The sequence below is a fragment of the Paroedura picta genome, chromosome 13 (genome assembly GCF_049243985.1).
Source record: "Paroedura picta isolate Pp20150507F chromosome 13, Ppicta_v3.0, whole genome shotgun sequence".
Lineage (NCBI taxonomy): Eukaryota > Metazoa > Chordata > Lepidosauria > Squamata > Gekkonidae > Paroedura > Paroedura picta.
Window position 1 is genome coordinate 10054939 of NC_135381.1, and position 15306 is coordinate 10070244.

At 47.4% G+C, this 15306-nt stretch overlaps 2 protein-coding genes across 3 annotated transcripts in view; one reads left to right on the forward strand and one right to left on the reverse strand.

Annotated features, from left to right (window-relative positions):
* LOC143823103 (immunoglobulin lambda-1 light chain-like) overlaps positions 1–15306 on the reverse strand; it is a 134232-nt gene that overhangs the window by 82778 nt on the left and 36148 nt on the right. The window lies entirely within an intron of this gene.
* The window catches only part of LOC143823101 (fibrous sheath-interacting protein 2-like), a 41810-nt gene that overhangs the window by 11126 nt on the left and 15378 nt on the right, over positions 1–15306 (forward strand). For both annotated transcript variants that reach the window (XM_077309020.1, XM_077309021.1), the window contains exons 11-17: positions 1093–1153; positions 2225–3100; positions 3715–3836; positions 4264–4333; positions 4925–4994; positions 5874–5910; positions 7151–14117. In XM_077309020.1, the coding sequence (XP_077165135.1) occupies positions 1093–1153; positions 2225–3100; positions 3715–3836; positions 4264–4333; positions 4925–4994; positions 5874–5910; positions 7151–14117 (8203 nt within the window). The remainder of the gene's footprint in view (positions 1–1092; positions 1154–2224; positions 3101–3714; positions 3837–4263; positions 4334–4924; positions 4995–5873; positions 5911–7150; positions 14118–15306) is intronic.

Sequence of the window (15306 nt, forward strand, 5' to 3'; positions counted from 1 at the left end):
GACTTGGGGCAAATAAGCAGGTCCAATTGCCTTCTGCAAAATGAAAGCATTGGTCCATCTTGCTCGGTATGGATTGCTATGCCTGGTAGTCTCTTTCCAGGAGATAATGTTCTCCGGTGACACTTGGTGCCATCTAACATGCTGGGGATTGAACCTGAGGTCTCTCGGGCATGCAAAGTGGAATCAGTCATGGAGCTGGAAGGGATCTCCAGGGGCATCTTGTCCAACTCCCTGCACAAAGCAGGAAACTCACAACTATCTGCCTGCCTGCCCACAGTGACCCCTATTTCATGCCCGGATAATGCCCCTGCCCCAAGAAAACCAGTCTGGCCTGGAGGAAATTTGCTGTCGTGTCACCTTATTGGTTCCATGTCCGTTGTACATTGAATGGTTGTCAGAATGCCGGAACACGAACTGATTTAAATCACGCTTTCAAATAAATTTTTCTTCAGTGGCATGAATGTTTTATGAATCTTCAAAACTCGTCCTCATAGGAAAATCCTATTATTTTGCTTTCGGGGGCCTGAGTCCTCCATGAAACCTCCTCTATGATTATGGAAAATTATACCTCTGAAGAAAAATGTATTTGAAAATGTGATTTAAACCAGTTTGCATCCTGGCGTGAATGTTTTGTGAATTTTCATCACATGTCCTCTTAGGAAAATCCTATTCTGTTTCTTTGGGAGGGACAGAGTCCTCAGTGAAACCTCCTCTGTGATGACAGAGAATCATGCCACTGAAAAAAAAATATTCAAAAATGTGATTTAAATCAGTTCGTGTTCTGGCATTGTGACAACCGTTCAATGCACATGTGTAATTTCCAGTAGCAAACTTGGTTTAGAGGACATTCCATTTTCTGGACTTCAATGTAGCCTTTCTGTCCATTGCTTCTGCCAAGGGTTTGTAGGCAAAAGCCAGTGCCTGGAGAATTTGTCCCAAAAATGTCCAGGTTGCCCACCTAGTTGCATCAGTCTTGGTCCCTGGTGATTTTGCTGTCTGGCGGCAATGTTTCTGTATCAGTTGAGTGCCCTGTGTCAAGAACATTGCAAGAATATAATGGAGAATTCTTTGGAAATGATTCTGATTTCATAGCCGGAAACGAGTCTACATGACAGCGAGCGGAGCAGAAAAGAAAGCCTGGAGATGGAATCAGGTAAGCAGAGGCCTGTCTTCCCATTCCATGAGCTTGACAAGGTGGCCCACAGCAAGGCTGGCTGGGTGGTTTGGTTGTCTCCTCTTGCACCTGTGGAGGGTCCCTCTCCTTCTTCTATGTCTGTTTGAGCCTTGCAAGGGAATCTCACAGTCCTGTCCTCTTTCATTGAATGTTTGCCTTTTGAACCTACCATTTATGATGTTTGCCCTATATCCCCATACCAGGCTTTCTCAACCAGGGTTTCATGAAACCCTGGGGTTTCTTGACAGCCCTGAAAGGGTTTCTGGAATAGCTGGGAGTTAATTAATTTTTAATATTTTTTTTTTAAAAAATTTAAATATTTATCGGGTGCTATGACCGTATAAGGTCATGTCAGTCTGCCTCCTCTCCCAAAATGGCCAATGATGGGCCTGGAGGGAGTGGGAAGGGGAGGGGCCTTAGGTGGGCGTGTCCACAGCTCTGCTTCCCAACCACATTCTGCACAATCGTGCCACTTCTGGTGTTTCTTGAAGCCTGAAGAATGTTTTCAGGGGGTTTTCAATCGTCAAAGAGTGGAGATAGGCTACTCTAAAGGAATGGGCACTGAATAAGTAGGTTAACAGTGAAAAGATTTCATATCTGGGATTCCCCCTCTTATCTGCCCTGCTAGCATTTTAACCCAGTAATACCAAACCAGCCAAATTCCTCCCCCAACCACAGGACATACCAAACACACACACAAGAGTTGGATTAAATCAGACAGGTAAAACAAGAGTAAAACTCCACAACCCAATCTTTAAAAGACCTGAGAAATTTAACAAAGGTCTCTCCTTTTTCCTGAGAATTGACAGGTGAGGCACGGATGTAGCCTCCCAAATGCTTGGACCCATAGATGCCCCTCCCACTGAGCATTGGGAGGAGCATGCTCCTCCCAATGGAAGGGTTATCAAGGGACATGGACACCCTTGGCATAGAGTAATTGCCACATACAACAGATCTGTTTGAAATGGGAGTGGTCAAAGAACAGCAGAGAACTTTAATCTCTTCTCTTTTTAAGCAATTCATAACTCTCGGTTCCCCCTTCCCCTGCAGTGCATGAAAGCGATCCTCACATTGCCGGCAGCAAAGTTTCTTACGCCTCAGCCAAGGAGATCTTCTCGACCACAAGTGAAGGCGGCCGGAACCCCCGGCCAGCCGACTTTGACTCTGGTGGACCCGAAGGCAGCAAAGGCAAAGTGACCCCTTCGGCTTCTCTCAAAAGTATCAGTGATGTGGGTGCCGCGATGGCCTGTGGAGGACCAGCTGGGTGTGGCAGCAAGACTTCCTGTGGAGGACCAGCTGGGTGTGGCAGCAAGACTTCCTGTGGAGGACCAGCCGGGTGCGGCAGCAAGACTTCCTGTGGAGGACCAGCTGGGTGTGGCAGCAAGACTTCCTGTGGAGGACCAGCTGGGTGTGGCAGCAAGACTTCCTGTGGAGGACCAGCTGGGTGTGGCAGCAAGACTTCCTGTGGAGGACCAGCCGGGTGCGGCAGCAAGAGCTTCTGCTGTGGATCGGGTGGTTGTGGCAGCAAGACTTCTTGCTGCGGAGCGAAAGGGTGTGGCAGCAAGACCTCGGTTTGTGGAGTTACCGGCTGCGGCAGCAAGACCTCGGTTTGTGGAGTTACCGGCTGCGGCAGCAAGACCTCGGTTTGTGGAGCTACCGGGTGCAGCAGAAAGACCTGCTGTGGAGCTGGTGGGTGTGGCAGCAAGACTTCTTGCTCCGGATCTGTCGGCTGCTGCAGTAGCAAGGACAAGTCTTCATGCTCTGGTTCTCCCAGATGCTGCTGTGGCAGCAGCAAGTGCACCTCCTGCGGTTGCTGTGGATGCGGAAGCAGCAGCGGAAAAGGGAATCCCAGTTACGACTCCAGCGGCAGCAGTAGACCTGGGGCCAGCTGTACTGGCAGCAAGTGTCCTTTCTCATCCACGGGTGGTAAGCCTTAGTGTAGCTTGGTAGAGAGACCTCGAGTTGCAGGGTGAACTGGGGGGGGGGGTCAATGTAGATACTGGGGTTGGAATTGGGGGTGGGGGGATGACCATACTATTCTCACCTAGAAGTTAGCAACTTATCTCACTGGACTTTCACAATGGACCAGGGAATCTAAACCACGAATGTATAGAATCCAGCAGGTGGGTTATTCAGAATAATACCATATCCTATTGGATTGGAACATAGGAACCCCCCCCCCCCCAATTTCTTACAGCAGGGTTTACATCAGCTACCCAACAAATCTGTTCCAGTTAGTCCTAATTACCGGAGGCTGACAGAGCATTTTCCTGCTGCTGCAAGATGAAACGATGAGTTGATTTACTTACCCCATTTGCAAGGGCTACACAAGGCATTGGCCAAGTTGAAATACACCCAGTCAAAACACATCTAAAAGCCTCTCCAAAATGAAAATTTTGAAGATTATAAGTGGATCTGCAGTGTGTACGAGTGCAGCTCTCAAAGTTGGAGGCTGGTACTTTCAGGGGAACCCAAAGACCCTGGTTCTGGATGCTGCAAAACCAAAGTGCCCATCATCAGTATATATAATTTTGTTTTAGGAGAGAATCCACCGTATGGAACCGCTGCAAAGGCTTCTACTAGGACAAGCAGATCTTCACGCAAGGCTGGTGGCGGTGGCTACAGCAAAACGAAGAAGAAGAAGAAGAGAGAGATGTCCGGGGTAAGGAAAGAGATGCTCGACTGCCTGATGAATGTCGCAATGCCAAGCTCTGAAGGCTTGTGGTGTTTCGATCACTGCTGAGGACGAGGGTTAGAGAAGCCAGCCTCCAGGCAGGACTAGGGGATCCCCTGGAATTGCAGCTCATCTCCAGGCAACAGAGATCACTTCCCCTGGAAAAAAGGGTTGCTTAGAAGATGAACTCTAGGGCATTAGGCCACATTGAAGTCCCGCCCCTCCCCAAACCCCACCCTCTGCAGGCTCCACCCCCAAATTCTTTAGGTTTTCCCCAGCCCAAAGCTGGACACAACCTTGCTGAGGACGGGCTTAAAGTTTCGACTTGTGACTCCTGAGTCTGGGTAGGCAAAGCAAGCACCAGCAGATGGTAGCTGCTTTCTTTTTAAAAAAAAATACGTCTTGTTTGTGTTAGGATGAGCCAGAAGTCCAGGCAAAAGAAAGGAGATCAAGCAAGAAGCGGAGAACTGAGAAAAGTAAAGCAGGTATGGATTTCATGTGTAAATATGCCATAGCCAAGTGGGGAAGGCTGTGTCTGATGTCACACTGCAAATTTGGCATGGGTCGTGGCATTCCGCCTCATGAAAATGCACATTTTCATTGAAGAAGTGCGTATTAATTTGAGCTTGTTCTCGGCCTCCTAGCCAATGCAAGGATTCTGCTGTAGATGGGCACAGTGTGAAATAGATGCCTTTTAATATGGTTGGAAGACAGAGGAGACCTGAAAGAGTCTCAAAGTGGCATATATAAATTTTAATATATATTACAATTTTGTTTGGGTGATATGACCAGGTATGGTCATGTTGGCCCACCTCTCCCCTCCCAAAATAGACAATGATGGGCCTAGATGTGGTGGGGTTTGTACATAATCAGCACAATCACACCACTTCTGGGGTTTCTTGAAGCCTGGAGAATGTTTCAGGGGTTTTTCAATGGTCAAAGAGTTGAGATAGGCACTGAATAAGTAGGTTAACGGTAAGAAGATTTCATATCTGGGATTCCCCCTCTCATCTTCCCTGCTAGCATTTTAACCCAGTGATAGCAAACCAGCCAAAATTCCTTTTCTTCCCCCACAGGACATACCAACTCAAGCAAAGGCTTTGAGTCATCCTACTCAGCATACGCTCAGTACCTGCTTTCCAACATGTAAGTGCTCAAAGTTAACAGGATAGCAGCATCTATGGACCAAGACCAAGTGCCCAGGGAGGGTGGGGTTATTCAAAGACAGGGATGTGGTTATGCAAAAAGGAACATGTTTGACTCTTGATAAGGAGCAGTAAATGGGTATCATATACTCCAATTAGGTCCTGAAGGGCACATTTTATCTTCCTCCAGTATGTGAGTGTGAAAATCATGGAGAGATTCTTGGGGATGAAACTTGACTTACCCCAGTATACTTGGCCCATTCTGATGGATATCCTGTTGGGAGACCAGCTTGGTTCTGCAGTAGACAGAAAGTGTTTGGCTCGCAGTGTACGGCCCCTACATCTGTTCAATGTACTCTCTCTCCCTCTGTGTATCTTCCTTCTGGCAACGATAAGAGATTTCCTTCAGCATAATAATGACCCCTTACTTTGACCCAGTAGTAACAGCATTAAGGAAGGGATAGTCAACCTGTGGTCCTCCAGATGTCCATGGACTACAATTCCTATGAATTGTAGTCCATTGTAGTACAATTCCTATGAATTGTAGTCCATGGACATCTGGAGGACCACAGGTTGACTACCCCTGCATTAAGGTATTGCTCTTGGCTGGAGTATTGCTATTTTAGCTGAGTTCACCTGTTTCCTTTTAGCGTTTTACAGTCTCCTAGGAAGGGCTCTACAGTCAATGGATCACCACCAGTGATCTCAGCCATGAGTGGTGTTGACCTTCCATGGCCTCTGTAGACCTTCTGAGTCCCCCAATAGTGTCAAGACCTCTGGCTTATTTTTGTTGTTATTGGTAGCTGAAGGAAACCTGTTATCACAAATAGCTTAAATAAGTCTAAACAGAGGTTCTCATCTTTGCCCCTTCTCCTTTCAGAAGCCAGTCAGAAATTCAAGAAGTTCTGAAAGGAAAGGTATGTATCAGAGCCCTGGAGAGCAGGCAGAGAACGCAGAGTATACCAGAAGGTTCTGTCCTATGGAATCCAAGGAGATCATGTAGCAGAACAAAGTTCGGGGGAATGTTGGCCTGTAGGAGGTAGTAGGAAATGAGGGGGCTTGCAGATTTCTAGGTCATTCCATTAATTAATTTATTTATTCCATTACTATCCTGCCACTCCCATGTCCAGCTCATGGCGGCCAACCATCATGGCAAAACCACATTAAAACTCATAATGAAGCCCCTTAAAATAACAACATAATCCGAAAAAAACCAATCCAATTGGCGACTGATAACTCTCCCTGTCCTCTTGCTCGTGCAGATAGACACATCTGCTGGGGAGGGGGGGAGGTGGATTAGAGGAGCCGCCTGGATCTTAATCAATGAGAAATAAGTAAATATAAGGAGATCTTACAGCCTTGGCCTCACCCAAAGCCCTGGTGGAAGAGCTCCGTCTTGCAGGCCTTCATCTGGACTTGAGGAAGAAATCCTTTATGAGCTTGATCCCAAATTTCTGTCTCCCGTCTATTTACAATGAGGATTTGTCAGTATTTATGATGATGCCATTTTTATCTCTTTGGCATTCTTTTTGGAAGTGCCTTTGACAACATTAACATCACGCTTGCTGAGAGATGCTCACTCTAAGTTTTAAGTAATGTCAAGTGGGTTTTGACTTTTGGAAAGCCAATGAATTAGCCAGCATGGTGCCTGGCAAACCAGGCTCTCCAGATTAAGAACAGCGGCTTCTAATCTGGAGAGCCTGGTTTGATTCCCCGCTTCTCCACACGCAGACAGCTGGGTGACCTTGGGCTAGTCACAGTCCTGATTGTGCTGTTCTGACCAAGCAGTCCTGTCCGAGGTCCTCACAGGGGGCCTGTTGTGGGGAAAGGAAAGGAAGGCGATGGTATGCCACGTTGAGACGCCTTCAGACAGTAAAAAGCCAGGGGATAAAAACCGGCTCTCCTTTTCCTTAATGACCACCAAAATGTCAACATGCAATGAAATGAGGGTTTATAATGGAAAGCAGGAAAGTCTTTTTGCCTTAAGCATCATAGCATGGCTCCCCTCAAGGCTTCATCGAAAGAAAAACAATAGTGACCTGGAGCATGGAGAGGAGCTCTCCCACCTCCACAAATGCTGCTCCTCACCTGGCCTCTTTTGCATAGATGTCCCATGTTGAGTCATGTTCCCTTTCTTCTCTCTTGTGTCTGTGCTAGGTATCTGTTTCTGAGCTGAACAGCATCATCCAGAACGTCATGACCTGGGTGGTGTCGGCCGTGACCACCATCCTCTACCCAGCCCTCACCAAGTTCGAAGAGCGGGTGAAGACTCAAGTGTACACGGTTTCGGAAGACTCTGTCCTCTCTTCAGACAACTCCAGCAGTTGTAGCACCTGCAATGAAGATCTTTGCAACATCTACGGAAGCCTTCCTTGCGCGTCCACCAGGAAGGTCAGCTTCACCGACACCAGCATCAAGCCCACCACCTCTCTGAGTGACTTTCAGACCACAAGTGGGAAGCACACCTCCGTGCTTTCCTCCAACTCCGCTTCCTTCAAGAGCACCCACACGTCTTGGGATAACGACCCCTTCCAAAGGAAGTTCACAAGCGGGAAGGCCGCCATATTTATGTCCCCGTCCAAATATAGCGGACTTTTGTCCACTATGACGAGTGTGAAGAGCTCCAAATCGGACAGCCAGCTCAGCCAGTTCCCAAAATACCCCGTGCGCCCCCCTGAGACGGAAAGCACTTCTTGCCACAGCAAACGCAGGCACATGTTGCCCGCCATGCTGAAAAAAAAGGGGGTCCTTCCGAAAGCAGAGAATGCCACTGAACTGGAAGGGATGCCATTTGGGGGCAGGGCCCAGAAGCCTCCCAAGGTTAATGCAGACCTGATAGGGTCAGTGGCCTTCAAGGATCTCAGGAGCATTTTTGCCGATCTTAAGTCCTACCTCACCCAAGTGGCTGCAATTCTACTTGAAGACGTTTTTAAACAAATATTAAAGGACCTGGGTCTCACCGCAAGCTCTCTCTCCATTACCACTGAGGTTCTCCTGGAGTCCATTTCGGAGAGCCTCTTAGGCAGCCGGCCGGCGGACGTCTCTCCAAGCGGTTCTGTCTCGAGGATTTCCAGTTTCATGGCCACTGACATTGTCGATAATGTCCTGGACAAGCTCCAGGCTGCGGCTCAGAGGACCTACGTGGACATCCTCTCCAAGAACAACTTTGCTGCAGGCTGCAAAGCCACCTGCATCGTAGTCTCTGGGAAAAACAGCGTTCCAGATCCGACTTTCTGGAGAGCTCGGATCCCCCTTTCCTTTGACTCCGTGTGGGGAATTGCTGAGGAAATGGTTGTGATGATCAGGGAGAAACTGAACGTGTTTTCGACTTCCAGCCAAACAAAGCTGTACCAGCTTGAACTTTGTGCCAAAATAAAAGACATTGGTAAGCCTCTGGAACAGATCTACACTGCAGTTCCTCCTCATAATGTAGAATCTGAAGCGGCAAACTTGATTGTCAAAGAGACCATCCGTAAAATAGTGTCCAAGACAGTGGCTTCTTCCGAGACCAACATCCTCCAGTATGTGGAAGAGATGATCAGTCGTGTCCTGAGCTTCATCCAGAGGCAGATGAGTCATGAAGGATTGCTCCCAATTCGAGAGAGCTCCATCATCCTGCAGCTCATTAATGATGTCTTTAACAGCCTAAGTACAGAGAAACTCAAAGGTATTTCTCTACCGGTGAAATCCAGAGCCAGTCCTGAAATGCAAGAGCACCTTGCCGGCCAGGAGGCAAGACCTGCTGTGACAACCACGACCCTTTACACGGCTGAGAAAGGAATGAGAAAACCGTTTTCTCCTGTTAATGTCCCCGGAATGGTAATTGATGCAGAAGTCGAGGGAACAGCAGGCATTGAACTCAATGAAATGGCGTCCCCTGATGCTAAGGATCAGAAAGTGTCCATCACAACTGTGGCCCAAGGCAGAGCAACCTATGAGAGTCGCAACCTGGAGTCCAGAGAGAGAAGCCAAGCTGGTGCTAAGTCAGCCCCAGAAAGCGGAGCAGGATCCCTGGAGGAAGAAGAGAAGGCAAAGTCAATCAAGTTTGAAAAGACAGGAAACCATCCAGACATTTTTGTGCAAGATGTCTTTTTCAGCTCCGTCCAAGGGGAGGAAAGAGTTGGCTTCCCAGCAGAAGAAATGCCAAATGCTGGACAACCTGCCAAGACCACAAGTTGGACTTTGTATCAGGTCCTGAAAAAAATTGAAATCGAATTCAAGGATGAAGAACAACCTCTGCTTCTGGCAACGGTGCGGGAACTCTTGGACGATGTTTTCCAGCATATTTGGGCTGTTTGGCCTATTTGGCCACCTGCTCCTCCTCCTCCGTCTCTCGCCCACGTGGACATCCAGCAACATCCACAAGAGGAGCAACCAGCTTCCAAAAGGCAGACTCAGTTCCACGGCCAGCCTCCCATCTCAGACTCTGATGTCAGCAATTTCACAGGGGAGCTGGTGAAAACTCTTTTCCAGAAATTATCATGTGCCACCTTAGCTGATGCTGAGGGCCCTAACAGCAAGCAGCACAGCCTATTAAACACCGAGAAAGAAGCCAGCGAGGCAGGAAAAGGCCTGCCTGCAGTGCATTTTGTAGACCCAGGGATGGCGTCTGAACCAGGAACCCAGGAAGGGGAACCTCAAGCCGCGACTGATGAAGTCACCAAGTCAATGAGCAACGTTCCGTTGAAACTCAACCTAGCTAATGATCTGGTGGAAACCATCTTAGGAAAATTGGAAGCTTTTGTCACATCCAAAGTAGAGTTTCAGTTTTGTTCAGACGTACATAACCTAAAGACTTCAACGAGTTCAGACTTTTCTTCCCATATAGATCAAGACATGAGGAAACTGTTAGAAACTCAGTTTGGTTCTTTGACCACCAACATCAAAGACATTTTGCACTTTGTCAACCACTCTATTTTGGAGGTCAAGGAAAAGGCTGAAAACATGCCCCTGTTGCCTAACTTTGATCTAAAAACATATGCGCAGAAAGTCGCCAGGGTGATCCTGCAAAACCTAAAGCATGGCTTAGACCAGGAAATGGAGAAGATCGCTACCCCACCGATTATCTTTTCCGAAAGCATAGCGGCAAGTCAGATTGTCAACCTGGTTTTGGATATTTTCAGTCCACAAGAGCACCAGTCTGAGTTGCAGTATCCTGCTGCGCAGGAAGAAGGAACTTTGGAAAAGCTTCTCCGGAAGAATCCGAATTATAAACGAGATCTTCGCGCCCAGATCCAAAACACAGTCGAGAGTATTTTAAATGAAATCTACCAGATGATAATGTTCAATAGGAGCCATCTCCCACCTTCTTCACAAGATGCTGAGACATTCAGCACATGTGGAATAGGGGAATTCCCTGTTCCAAAGATAGCTGCTGATGCCACCCGAAAACCCATTTCCAAGTCAGCTGTTCCTAAATGCGATGTGTCAGTGGTTTCTGATAAGGTGGTAGACATCGTTCTTGAAGATCTGTGTCCAGCTCTCGCAGTGAGCATGAGCATGAAAGGGTCACTCTCAGACCGGCTCCAGCCACTTGTCTATGATTTTGTTCAGAAGGCAGTTGAGCCTCTCGTACAGCTATCAAACAGAGAGGTCAAGGCGGACCTCGGGGGCCATTTGGTAGACTTTGAAAAGGGCTCCCACCAAATCCCAGGCAGCAGAAATAGGAGTCCCTTTGCTGATAAAAAGCTTTCAGATTTGAAGGAGGTTTCTCCTGAAGGTCTCATGAAATCTCTCGTTGATAACATTTTCCTCAGGCTTGCATCTTTTGCAGAAGAGAAACTGGCATCAGAATGGATTCAGGCTGCCCAGTGTGAAAAGCAATCCACAGCTAAAGGGAAGTCCTCCGTTGCAACTCCTGGTCTTCAAAGCCCAACCCCACTGGGAACAAGAGAGAACGAGGTGGGATGTCACTATCAGAAAGCAAAATTAGCGGTTCAGGACTCGCAAACCAACATAAGACTGTGTGCTGAAAAACTGACCTTTACCATCCTGCAGCTCATTAAGAAAGACTTCCAAGGGGAGGCTCTGTCTTCCCCAAATACTCTCCCTTATAAAGAAAATGCCTCTGCTCATGAAATGCTGAACCAGCTCCTTGCAGTCTTATCTGATCAAATAGCCTTCACGGAAAATGAAGTCCAGAAAAGGGTTCTGAAAAAGATTTTTAGGACGCATCTGTTGGGGCAGAAGGGGATCTTCCCATTGTCAGCAAGAGTGGAAGAGGTCCTGAATCAGATCACCCAAAGAATAGTGGGAGATTTGGGGCATTTGCCATCTTTAAATAATGATTCCATATTTCCCAGTTCAGAACCAAAGGCTTCGACCTACCATGGTGGAATGGAGACAGCTTCCCAGGTACAAGTTGGCAGGGTTGCTAGTGAGATTGTTGACAGTGTGCTTCATAAGATGTATTCCATTATCACGGACACCCTCTTTAGCTCCAGTGACTCAAAGCTGGATTTGGATAGTTCAGGCATTCATAAAGGCACAGCATTGATGGACGATTCCCATTTCAGGGGAGTTTCAGACACCAAGAAGATGGCATCATCTAAATCTAATCGCCAGCCCCAACTACAACCCTTGGCTGAAGAGCTGGTCCAAAACATTCTGAATAAAATTGCCTGCTTTGTCACAACAAATTTGGAAGAGATCCTCCCAGGGTCTGCTCAACAGAAATGGAAACCACATTGGACCTTTCAGTGCAACATGCAGGCCGGGGATGGGGCAGTGTGCAGACCAAGAACTTTCTCAGAGGAGCCTGAAGGTTCTCCCACGAGTCTGAGCTTGACCAAGTTGGACTTGACCATCTACGCTAAAGACATTGTGAGCAAAGTTCTTGGAACCATAATGGATGCCTTCAGAACCGAAGATTTTCAACGGACGATCTTGCGAATCAACACGTTGTCCTCTCACCAGATCTCCATAGTGAATGACTTGCTTTATTCCGTTGTGCAAGAGCTGCATAAGGACGACGTTCACCTTTGCCACTTTCACAAACATCCCGCTTTAAGAAGTTTCAGGTTGGATGACCTTCATTGGACAGAGTCACACTTTCACCCCGAATCCCCCAAAGCAAAATGTAAATTCCACGATGAATTTCGATCTTACCTCAAAGAAGTTCTCCCCAAAGAAGGCATTTTGAAACACATCTTCGAACAGCAGCCACTGACGGAGGCCAACATTATTGAAAACTTCAAAATGCTTCAAGGGATGGAGAATATCGTCAGGGAGGTTTTCATGAGGATTCACGACCTGGAACCATCTGTATGGCTTTTGAAGAGGACTCCAGGAGAGCTCAGCGAAAAGTTATTCTGCTTTAATTTGAAAAGGAGTGAAACCTTGGGATTCCCCCATAGCAATTCTCAGGCAGAGATAGGCTCAGTCGCAAGAGATATTGTGGCAAACGTGTTCGAAAGTGTGCAGAAATGTTTGGCACACAGTGTGCCCTGTACCCCAGAACAGATCATTTTTCCAGAAAGGAAAGACCAGGCTACCTCCAAAGGGTCCCCAAGAATAGGCAAACATCGAATCGCCCAACCAAAGCTTCATTTCTGCACTGCTTCATTGAAGGCTTCTATGGATGCAATTGACAGGATGGCCAAAGAGACCATTGACTGTGTTGTTCTCATTCTGGAGACCTTTGTCACTCGCCACTTTAGAAGGGAGTTCAAGTGTAACTTCATGGAAATCGTGAAATTCCCACTGGAAAGCCTTTCGTTTGCGCAAGCAACCCGGTCATTACATTCCCTTTCAACCCAAGTGGGCAGTGGAAGGGAAACGTTTGGAACTGCTGGTATACGGTCATTTTCTACCTTAGGGCCATCCCGTAGTGTCCTGGACTTTTCCAAGTGGAGCAGCACGATCACCAAGGAGTGCGTCGAAGCTGCCTTTCGGGAGGTACAAATGCTTCACTCCGAGCTGAATGTGTACGCGAACAATGCAGTCAGTAGCATTCTGGAAACTATCAAATGGATCTTGGACAAACAACTGAGCCAGAAGGAAGCCACGCTGTTTAGCAGCTCATCCGATAGTCTGGTGCTGAGCGAGACGTTAAGTGTCATGCTGGACCGATGCACCGAGAGCCTTACTGAAGTCACTTCTGAGTTAATGGTGGAGAATCTTCAGCTAGAAATGGCAGGGCAAGGCTTCGTAAGGGATAAAACCACAGCTCAGAATCAAGTTGCATTTCCTGGGATGAAAAAGGCATCCACTAGATACAGGAAGATTGAGGTGAGTGATAGTTGTCCCCCAATCCAAGGACCTGCAAAGGTCATCTATTTAGAGGAAGGTGAAATCAAGGAGGAGATTCCATCTCAGCATCCTTCTAAGTCACATTTTTCCGAGTGTGACATTCACACGGTGGCAGAGAGGCACAAAGGCCTGTCCTGTTGTGCATCAGTGGCCAGGGCAAGAGCCACCAAACACCATGGACCGGACAAGGATCCAACTAAATCAAAGTTCAGTTTCTTGGGGGATGACTGGCTTCCTAGACAAAAGCCCATTCTGAAGGGAAGCATTTTGGAAAAACTGTTTAGCAGAACAGAAGAACCAGGAGCTATTTCCAAAGCTGCAGGCCAGACGGAGGAGGTGGGAGTTGTCCACCATGAACCTCTTCCAAACAGTCGACCTCTTATGGTCCCAGAGAATACCTGCTATCCTGCCACTTGCCCCGTGAAGCTCACCCACGCTGCCAATATGATAGTGAACACTATTTTATCCGAGTTTGGACTGGAGAATGAGCCGGTTGTCCAAGCTAGCTGCATCGAGAAATTGAAATCCCTTTGTCCACTGAAAGAGAAACCACCCACAAGAACCTGTCTCTCCTCGGTTTTCGAAGAACCAAAACCAGCCAAGCAAACCGTATTCAGCCGATGGGAAAGGAGACTGACGGATTCCGGCGAGAAGACCAACACGTCAACAGAAGAGAGCTTGCTTCTCATGCGGGATGGGAGCACCCTGCTTTCCAAGTGGGAGAGCACGCAACCCCTCTCCAAGAGCCCCAAGAAGCACAAGAAGATGGAGCTGCTGGCTTGCACTCACATGCCGGAGCCCCGCGAGATCCAGATGTTGGCCGACCATATCGTGCTATGTGTCATCAAAGAGCTGATCAAGGTCACAACCCAAGGTGGGTCAGAAGAGCTTGGGACACATCATGCCATGCTTGCTCAGCAGCCAGATCTGCTGTTGTCTCAGCATTACTTTGATTTGGGGAAATGTCAAATATCTCATAACTATCCAAGGGGTCTAATTGAACGCCTCCCTTCAATAATAAGTAACATTACATATCCGCATTCAGAGATCAATTGCCAGGTATTCATTGGCTTAAAGTATTTCTGGTCTACCTTTCCCTTGTGACTCAAAGTGGCTTATAATTCTAAAGTAAAATCATAGCTAATAAGAATAAAACCCCACTAGTAACCTCAGTAATCTCCCTCTGTAAAACGCCTACAGCTCCCCACATCCTTTGAGTAGGTAGCCGACAAAAAGACTCGAGACCCTACACAAATCACAAGTGAGAAACTGAAACCTTGGTTTCCATCAAATTGTAGTCTTCCATCAAATTTTAGTCTTTGACCGGTGGAACCAAACCATCTTTGACCCCCTTATAAACTGGCCCATTAATTCAGATCTCCTCCAGGTAACTCAGAAGGTAGCTACCAGAGAGCCGTATTTTCTGCAATGGAATGTTGGATATATCACTCCCTCCTCAATCAGATTCCCTGTATGGTTGTTGTTGTTTTTTTACTCTGCAAGAAACCTCATTGGTTGGATGTTACATGTAATGATGTCTGCTCCTTTTCTCATTTTGTTGTGCTTTTACTTGCCATTTCTCATTTTCACCTCTATGTTTCCTTTGGTTTATGAAGCAAAGGCCAACTGGACGTTTTAGGAGAAAGGTTGAGTTATCAAATCCTAAATAAATAAGTAGAACAAATATGGACCCTTTCATTTTGGGAAACAGACCCCAGTGTTGCTTATGCCAAAGCATAACAGCTTTGGTGCAGTTGTCTGAAGTTCACAGAAGAACATGATATGGAGCTGAGAACTCAGCTTTCCTGAGAATCTTGGATCATAGATCCATAGAGTTGGAAAGGGCCAGACAATCCATCTAGTCCAACCCCTGCTCAATGCAGGATCAGCCTAAAGCATGCAGAAGTATCTCTCCAGTCACTGCTTAAAGACCACCATTGAGGGGGAGCTCACCACCTCCTTAGGTGGCCTATTCCACTGCTGAGCTACTCTGACAGTGAATCCCAGCCACCCACCCACCCACCCCCTGCTATCTAGCCAGTGGTATTCTACACGGAGTTCAA